The following is a 9,744-nucleotide window of genomic DNA, read 5'->3' on the forward strand; positions in this document are numbered from 1 at the left end:
AAGTCCTTAAATTTAAATTAAATGTTTTTTTACAGCCTGATGTCCTGCCGTCATCTGATACCCCAGCAAACAAGATAGACATTGTTATGTTCAGTCGTTGAAAGCACAGAAGACGCAGCAGAATCATTGGCATTCAGAGCATGACAGTAGCGAGCCACAGGAAATGTGAAACTCTATCAGAAAGAGAATCAAAATCCAATGAGAGTAGCAATTCTCAGACGAACTACCTGTTTTTGTAGCCTGAGACCTTGATGGAAAAAAATGAATTGCAGAAGCCACCCAAATGCAGCATAGTTTGAAATAAAATGCCTTGCTATATTATACCTATATCATATTTGCTATGGAAAGAAAACTATAACATATTGAACTAAGCTTAGATGGCCTCATTTAGACAGGAAAGCCAAAATTTTAGATACATATGCTTTGTTTTGAGCACTAAAATACTAACTCAATTACAATGGGGATGAACCCAAGAACATGGCCTGCTCAAAGCAGTGCTACAGCCTCTTGGAGCTGACATCTCTCATCTTCCCTTTTCATTTTATAGCTAGTTTCCCGCCAGAACAAAATGGTTCAAGTCTCAGTTCTTGATTGCACACAGCCACAGAAAGGTGCCCTCTTCTTTTTCTTCTGCGCACCGCCGCGCTTCTCCTTCCTTCCATACAGATAATCCCTCAGAAGAACCCGAGTGCGCTTATCGGAGACCTTGAGCCTCCTGTACTCATGCTCCTCTTCAAGCTTTAGCAGGACATACTGTATCTTCTGAAGTTCCAGTTCCAATCTCCCCACGTTTTCCGATCCTTTCTGGACCTGTCCGGATATTTTCCTCCTACTGGGGTACCCTTCTTGCTCCGCGTTCATGCTATCTGATAGCGCAGGATAGTTCTCAACCCGCTTTGTCAATTTGTTGTTGTAATTGATCTGTTCCAAGACACATCCCTCGGTATCGAGTAGCTGAGTGCTGACGGTGTTGTATTCGGAGTTCATGGGCGATTTCCCGTTTGATGGGCTCCCCATTTTCCGCTTCAGCTCCTTGATGCTCACTTGGATGCTCTGCAACCTCTGAGCATCAGAAGAGAGCTTCTCCAGTACATTGTTGCTCCATTGCTCATGAGGCTCTACAGATGATGTCGACACCTCAAGCTTATTGATTCCAAGGTCTCTTCCCCTTGCTAGCTCAGAGGAAGGGTACTCACTCTTCACCTCCTCAACCGCTTCTATGTCGTGCTCAGCTGATGATGATTTGGATGTTTGGTTTTTGCAGCTCCTCTCGGCAGCTTCCCACAGCTGCAGCATCTCGTCATCCATCCCAGCATTCGCGCCATTCTTAAGTGGGTAGAGCGCAGCTCCAGTGCCATATGGTGGACATGTGGATATTTGATCAAGTTCGATATCCTTCATCATCTGTACCTGCTTCCCTTTGGAGCCCTCGACGTTGTTCAGCTTCTCATTGTCGGAGTATATTTCCCTTGCCTCCATCTGCGACCCGCCTCTTGCTTTAAGCTCTTGAATATCTCTGTGTGCTGCTGCCAACGTAGCAGCAGACTTGGTTGACTCCTGATCATGAAGATCTTTGGCATTTCGAATAGCAACTTGAAGTGCTCCCATTCTTGCAATTAACCGCTGTAGCTCTGGAGTTCCTTCCGGCAAGGGGTGAGATTCTGGCCCATGGTTGCGCTCTTGCATAAAAGGTACCTCTGCATCTTCCTATGAAAAAAAGAAGATAAGCTGTTAAATAGGGAGGTGAGAAGTAGACAACGCTAGTTCAACATGATAAGGTGTCACACCCATGTCACGTACGAAACTATAATAGAAATATTCAGGTACTACCATTAGATGTTAGGAGGATGATCAGCAGCAAAAATTTCAATAATACTACTATACTACTATTGAGCATTCTATACTGGTGATGTAAGTCTAAATGATGGCTAAATTTTGCTAAAATGTAAGAGCTGCTTGTTGCTTTACCAGGCAAAAAAAAAAGGAAAATAATTCCTAGTCAACAAGATGAATGAAGAAGCGTACCTTTTTGCTTTCTGTGCTATAGGGCTTTGACAGAGAAAGAGTGTTTTCTTCCAGCTCATTGACATGATCAGACAAAGATGCTATCAGAGCTACATGTGTGCTCAAGTTGGCCTTTAGTTCTGTATTTTCCGTCATAAGTTCAAGTGCCTTCTCTTCATAGACTGCCGCATTCACTGAAGAGGATATCGCATCATCCATCAACACAACAAATTCCCCTTCATGTTGTTCAACCTCTTTCGACAGTAATTCATGTGAGGAAGTCAAACTGTCTTCCTTGTCTTTTAGGATGTCAGCTTCCACCTGCAGTCTCTCGTTTGCTTGGCGAAGAAGCGAAATTTCACCATCTTTGGTGTTTCCCTCTTCAGTCAACGTTGTGATTTTCTTCTCGAGTTCCTCTTTCACAATTTTAGCCCCTTCAATGGCAACCTGAAGCGAGCCAACAACTCCACATAATTCTCGGTTCTTTCCTTGCAACAAATGAACCTTATCTTCTGCTTCAAGTAGCTCATCATCCTTCTGCGACAGCTGTGCCATGCAGCTCTCAAGTTCACTGGCCAACTCCTGGCAAATGCTTTTGTTGATATTCAAATCAAACTCTGAGAGGGCTAACTGAGCGCTGAGAATCTCTATCAGGTAGATAAAATACTCCTTTAGGTTATTGTTTTCCGATTCAAGCATCATACCTCTTCTGCTAAGCTCTTGGACTTCGCAATCAAGTTCATCCTTACCTACACTCAACAAAGCCATCTCATCAGTAAGAGATCCCAATGCAGTTGCTACCTCATTGTTATGGCCCCTAAGGAACAAAGACAAGTGCTCGAGCCTCATGCATTCTGAAAGAAGGGTTCCATTCTCATCCTCCAAAGCATTGTAGTTCTCAATCAAAGACTGGTATTCTTTACACAAGGTCTCATTTTTCTCAGTCAAGCTCACAATTTCATTTTGTGAAGTCTGGTAGGACTCTCTTGAGCAAGATAGCTTCTCTTGTAAAACAAGTATTTCAGCTTTCAGAACCTCTTCCCTTTCACAGCCTTGCTGTAACTCTTGCTTCAGCTGTTCGTTCCACTCCAACATCTGGACATTGTTATTTTGCAATGTAATGAACTCTGCTGCCCTAGTTTCCAATTCTTTCTCAAGGGCACGCTTCTGCAAATTCAGATCTCTGAGTTCCAATCCTACTTGCAACATAACTGTTGCGAGAACTGTCAGCTCAGTGTACATGAGCCTGTTTGCATCTTCACTTTGCTCTTTAAGTTTCATGATGTTGGAGGCTTCATCTGAGACAGTCTGCAAAATAATTTTGTCCTCCGCTATATTAGCAGGACCTAGATCCTTGCATATATTTAGGATCTTCATGTGCTGTGAAATCCCTTCTCTTAGTTTCTCAGTATGAATTAGCAAAAATTTCCTCTCATCTTGATGATATCTGGCTTCATCCTTCATCTGTGAAATTAACATCTCTGCGGCATGATTTGCCTCTGCAAACTTTTGGCATTCATTGAAAAGATCAACGTTCTTGTCTTTCAAATCAGCCAAACAGTTCTCCAAGATCACTACATTAATAGATGCACTCATGTGGTTCTCCTGTTCCTGTTCAAGCAACTCATTCATGTAATAGCTTTTCTTTTGCAGAGAAGAGATCTGCTCCTCAAAGTCATTGACTTGTGTTTGATGTGACTTAACAAATGCTTCATATTCTTCATCCTTTACTCTTAACTGATCCTGCAATTCTCTTACTTGATCATATGCAAGATTCATCTCTCTTGATAAAGAGGAGCTCTTGTCTTCCAAATCAGCATGTTTACTTTCCAGGGCTTTCATAACCACTGTAACGCTCTCCAGCTGAAAAACAAAAGTGACAAAATAATGTTAATTACATACAAGGATTTAAGTTTTAAAAGAAACATAGCAAGAATTTATCTCTATTACAGAAGGAACTTCAGTAGTTACCTGAGAGAACACATTGTTCTTTTCATCAGAAAGAGCTGAGTTATTTGCAAGGTGAGCCTGGCAGGTTTCTTCAGAATCTGTCAGCTTTGTTCTCAAATTTTCAATCTCAGCTTTCATATCAGATATTAAGATATCCAAGTTAGAATTTTTCTCTGAAATATCAGCATAACTTTTACCAAGAGTTTCTAGATCTGATGTAAGGATAGCCTTTTCAGAAACGTGAGAGGAAATTACATCCTTCAGAGAGCCTTCTGAAGTTTCTAACACTTTAATCTTCTCCCTCAGTGAATCCATTTCAGCATTTGCATCTGAAAGTGAGTTCTCCATGAGTGAAAATTCTTCAGAAAGCTTCTCCACCTCTTGAACCTTTTCTGAGAGAAGTGCCTTTTCTACCTCATTCTTCGCACACACTTCCTTCAGTTTTAAGTTCATGATCTGCAAGTCCTCAATCAACTTCTGGTTTGCTGCTGATCTGCTTTTTAAAGTACTCATTTCCTCAGCGAGAGAATGGTGTATCCCCTCTAGATTTTGCTTCTCTTCTTTTTGACAAGCAAAGTCTCTCTGAAGTGCTTCCTTTTCGCCTATATGTAACCCCATTTCACTCTCAAGTTTCACATTCAATTCCTTCAGGGCATCCAACTCATGATGAAGTTCTTTTATCATAAGTTCAGTGGAAACATTCTTTTCACGAAGGACATGGATATCCTGTGTGTGCTTGGCTACGATATTCTCAAGATCTGTATTACTGTTCTCCACCTCACTTAACTTCACTTTCAGCTTCTTAGTTTCCAGGGTCAACCTATTCACTTCCTCCTGAGACTCAGAGTTAAGATTCGTCATTGCAAGGAGAGCTGCTTCACCTTCACTGCGCTTATGGGCTTCATCTTGTATGCTGATTTGGAGACTATCCACTTCTTCTTTCTTATGTTTGAGTTCCTGCTCCAGCATCTGTACTTTCCCTTCAATTTTCTCCAGTTGAGCCTGCAACTTTGAGAGTTCAGACTCCAGATCAGATATTCTCACCAGGGACTGCTGGTTCTTAAGATCGGTAGCATCTTTCTCGGCATTTAGAAGTAAGATGGTGCTATTAAGTTCAGATGACAAGTTTTCCAATTCATTCAATTTGAAATTAAGCTTCTCAATCTCTAGATGCAATCTATTCACTTCCTCTTGAGACTGAGAATACATACTCTCCATTGACATGAGTGATGTTTCAGCTTGAACCCTCTTCTCAGTTTCGTCTTTCAGGCTCAACGTCAGGCTGTCCATACTTTCACTCTTCTGTGTGATTTCTAGCTCCAGTAGCTGCATTTTCTGTTCAGAATTCTTCAGTTCCAACTGTGTTTTAGAGAGCTGTAGCTCCAACTCAGATATTTTCGCCAAAGATTGCTGTTGTTGCAGAAGTACTGCATCCTTCTCAGAGTTTAAATCTAAGATTGTGCTTTTTAACTCTCTTGATGTGTTTTCCAGGTCTAACTTTGCATTTTCCAACTCTTCCAGTTCCTTTGTTGATCTGTCAAGATTTTCTGTCAGCTTTATCACTTCCTCTTCCAACTGAGAATGCAGATTCTTAAACCTGTGAAGATCTGCTTCAGTTTGTGTGTGCCTATTGCATTCATCTTGCAGCTGGGCATGGGCACTATCTGCTTCCTGTCTCTTCTGTTCAAGATCTTGCATCAGCATCTGAACCTTCTGTTCAATTTCTTCCAGCTCAGGCTGTAGCTTCAAGAGTTGAGATTCCAGATCAGATACTCTTTCAACAGACTGCTGGTGTTGAAATAGGGTTGCATCCTTCTCGGTGTTTAACTGTGAAATGGTGCTCCGAAGGCTTTGGATTTCATTTTGAAGTTCGTTCTTTGAATCCTTCAGAGAATTAATTTCATCGCGAAGTTCTTGTATAAGCAGCTCGGAGGAGCGGTTTTGTTCAGTAAGATTCTCGACTTCTTTCTTCAACTCAGAAACAGCATTCTCAAGATTTACTTTGGTCTGCTTGAGCTCATTCAACTTTTCATTTGCCATCTGGATTTCCTTAGTCAACCTTTGTACTTCTTCTTGACATTGAGCAAGTTCTTTCCCCTCTGAAAGCAGAGCACTTTCAGCCTGCATGCGCTTATCTTGTTCTTCCTGGAAGGTTAAGTTGAAGCTTTTCAGTTCTTTCTGCTTTTGTTCAAGTTCTTCTTGCTGCATCTTCACCTTTTGATCCAAAGCCTCAAGCTCAGACTGTATTTCACTATTGCGTGCTTCAGCGCTACTCAGCTTCTGAACTTCTGTAGCCATTTCATCAGTTAGCTTCTTGAGGTCATCCTGGGCCTTAGAGAGCTCAGACTCCAGAGTAGATAACCGCTCAGTGGACTGATTATATTGCAGCAGAGACGTGTCTTTGTCAGAATTCAATTTCAAGATGGTATCCTTTAGAACCTGGATTTCATTTTCAGCTTTGTTTGCCCTCTCAGATTCTGATAATATCTGTTGTTTCATGCTGTTGCTCTCAGCTAATAATCTTGAAATCTCTTGTTGCAAATTTACCATCTCATTGCTGATGGCATCACTGCCTTTAACTTCTGGGCTTCCAAAGCTTAGGCCTTTACGCACTTTCACATCAAAACCTTTTCGATTTGGCAGTGCACTGGCTTCCTCAGGGTGTGTACCATTCCTCTTGGAGGTGAATTGTTGTGGTGACACACCTACTCCATCCTTCTGCAGGTCATCCAAATCAAAAGGGAGACGGGTGAAAGTGGGCAGGTCTGGAGTATGTGGTTCCACTTCTTGGCCCGAAGAAGCGGGTGACTCATCAGACATTGGTGGCATCTGATTGGGAAATGCTTCAGAAATTGATTTATGGGCCTGTCGAAGTGCACCGGTGGCCTGATCATACCTTTCTGCCAATGCACGGTAAGCTCGGTAGAACTCCTCCACCAGTTTCATTAGCTCTGGGCGTTTCTTGTAGTACATCTCTGCTCTTCGTGCAAAAGAATCAGCATCTTCATTGAGAAGTTTGATCATAGCTTTAACCTTTGAATCCATGTCTGTTGCATAAAACAAGATTAGCTTCAACCTTGGTTATTGACTTGTTGCTAAATGATATGAGTGAATATGCAGGCATCAAACTGAAATTCAACTACAAAATCATCTAAGTGTTTCAACCCCATGGGAAAACAGTTAAATGGAAAATGAGGCCCTAAGAAGAAAACCCGGAACCCCAATCATTATTTATCCAAGAAAAGGCATGCACATATACTACAGATAGCTCAAGGCATAGTCTTAAATTGCTTTCAAAAGTTCGAGGGACAACAGAAGATGGCACAAGTCACAGAATCATACAATATAAGTTCATGAATCAAAACTGAGAGATTAAAATATTACTTCATTTACTTGCAGCATAAATATGTCAGGATTTAGCTTATATTTTACAAGATTTACCTAATACTATTTAAAAAATCATATGCATACTCAAATTGCTAAATTAGATACAGACTGTGTTGAACCTGGCATCAAGGCTAATCAGGACGGGGATAAAAAAAAGAAAAAGTGTTTTGCATGCACACCATGTGCCTTGGAAATGTATTGCTAAATAGAAACAATTAAAGAATAGCATACTACTGACGGTTTGGTGAGCAAATATAAAGTGCAGTGCTAATTACAATTTCATGATATGGATCAAAGAAATGCATAAACATGACTAAATGAGCTAAACACAGAAGAAGACCCACCATTGAGATTTTCTTGGAGCCATTTGGAGTTCTTGGGGCTGATATGACTAACCCACCACCATGAATACTGCCTCGCGTCATGACCGACCAAGGCCGCCATTGGTGCCACAAAAGCAAAACTCCAAACAATAATTAAGACCTCACTTCCTCAGCACTTGAATTATGCAACAATGCAATATTCTGCAGCTCCCAAAGCTAAGAACTGCCTTAATTTTTTTCCCCCACTCTTCAGAACAGGAGCGAAACCGAAATTAAGAGAATGAAAGGCACAGAGAACAGCCACTGCAATTTGGCAATGATTGTACCTACAATATCAGAAACAGAAATGGTACAGATAATATCAACTAAACAAGTTGTATACACAGCTATGAGCAACAGTAGTCTAGAGTAGTACTTACAGGTTCTAATTCTCCAATTAATTGAAAGGGCAGGAAGATACACTGGCAGGTCGCAACTCCCTGAAACTGAATCATAAAAATGTATCAAGCAACAATAAGATGAGGAAAAATAAGAAAAAATAATTGTTGCATGCACAAAAAAGCAAACACACCACCAGAGTAGCCACCTTATCCTCTAATAACACAGAATTCCCATCCTCCGATGCAAACAAACACAGAATTCTCTCAACGATGACCGGTAAAACCGGGCAGGATTCCAAAACAGAAGAATAGCCCAGAGTCAAAATTCCATAAGCTCCTCGAGGAAATCGCGAACAGCGATGTTACGGAAGAAGAACACCAGGAAGAAACGAGATCGTACGAACCACGAACCAAGCAATCCAACCAAATCATCAAGAAGAAAAGGGCAAGAAACCGGGGGGAAGGAAATTCATCACATGATCAAATTCCACACAAACATTCCTTAGGCTTGGCACCGACTGCTCTTCTTTTGTCCCACCAACCAAACCAAACCACCACCACCCCGTCAACACCAAACAATTCCTCCCCAGCAGAAACAAATCACATAAACACCACCAAGAACCACAAAAAAAATCGGATCTTTCAAGCACCAACAAACAAAGATCAATAAACCAGTAACCGGAGCAGAAAAGAAAAACCAAAGATCCAATCCTGCAAATCGAGGGGATATAGAAAGGGAGAGAAGAGAAGCATACCAAGTGGAATCCCAGCAGCAGCAAAGCAAAAGCAGTGGCCTCCTTGGATCCACCAAGTCGCCTCCTTTCTTCCTCCTCCTCCTCCTCCTCAACCCATCCTGCCTCCCCTTCTCTCACAGTCTGGAGTCTGGCTTCTTGCTCTGCGCTGTGCAGTGCTTGCTTCGATGCCACCAAGAAGAAAGGCTGCCTTACCACTGAAGGTGGTGGTAGGTCCCAACAAGAGAGAAAAAAAAAATTGAGCAAGAAGAATAAAAAAGGGGAAACTTTTCTTCAGGAGCAGTGAGTGATTCCAGTGATTTGATTTGCTGCCTAATACTAATGCGATGAGCTGTGATTTTTTTTTTTTTGGGAATAACTGCGTCATTACTGGGATTGGAGTATTTATTTGGGTGAAATCTAAAACTAAATGCTGGTGCAACGGTTTTAATATTTGGAATTGATGGTTTTTGGTTAAGCAAACTCTGTATTGGGTTGTTGGCATTTCTCTTTTGTTTGACTACTGAAAAAGGTTAGCTTTTTTTTGTTGATTCGAATCGAAATGATGGGTTTTATAGGGGGGTGTTTGAATTTTTGTCTTGAATTTTTTGGCATTTAATTGAACAGAATTTTTCATGTTATGGACAACCCTTTGTGGCATTTTCCTATTGTACAGGAATCTTTTAGATAAGTAAAGAAAACTTAAAAAGCATGCTGAACTTTGTATGATACTACATGATAAAGTGCACCGTAACTTTGCTCTCACACTAAGCATTTTCATGCTTAGTCCGCATCCTTCGTTTCATACTATTTTTTAATGCGTAACCCATCATGTGCATATTACCCGGTTAGTATGTTAACTATGATTTTGTGTGTAAGCAAAGTATATATGTAGCTCATTAGTAAGCAGTTAAGCACTACATTAATGGTGGTTCCAGCAAGATTTATAGAGTACAATAAAGACGTATG

The 9,744-nt window shown here is 41.1% G+C and overlaps 1 protein-coding gene across 1 annotated transcript; it reads right to left on the bottom strand.

Moving 5' to 3' along the window:
• Nucleotides 1-252: 252 nt before the first annotated feature.
• On the bottom strand, nt 253-8,946 carry LOC4348655 (protein NETWORKED 1D). The gene is made up of 6 exons (XM_015758595.3): nt 8,800-8,946; nt 8,084-8,149; nt 7,686-7,990; nt 3,976-7,001; nt 2,026-3,867; nt 253-1,707 (listed from the first exon to the last, which is right to left on the bottom strand). The coding sequence occupies exons 3-6, from the start codon at nt 7,783-7,785 to the stop codon at nt 574-576; spliced, it is 6,102 nt and encodes a 2,033-aa protein (XP_015614081.1). The 5' UTR covers nt 7,786-7,990; nt 8,084-8,149; nt 8,800-8,946; the 3' UTR covers nt 253-573.
• Nucleotides 8,947-9,744: the final 798 nt, after the last annotated feature.

This window comes from Oryza sativa, chromosome 10 (genome assembly GCF_034140825.1).
Source record: "Oryza sativa Japonica Group chromosome 10, ASM3414082v1".
Lineage (NCBI taxonomy): Eukaryota > Viridiplantae > Streptophyta > Magnoliopsida > Poales > Poaceae > Oryza > Oryza sativa.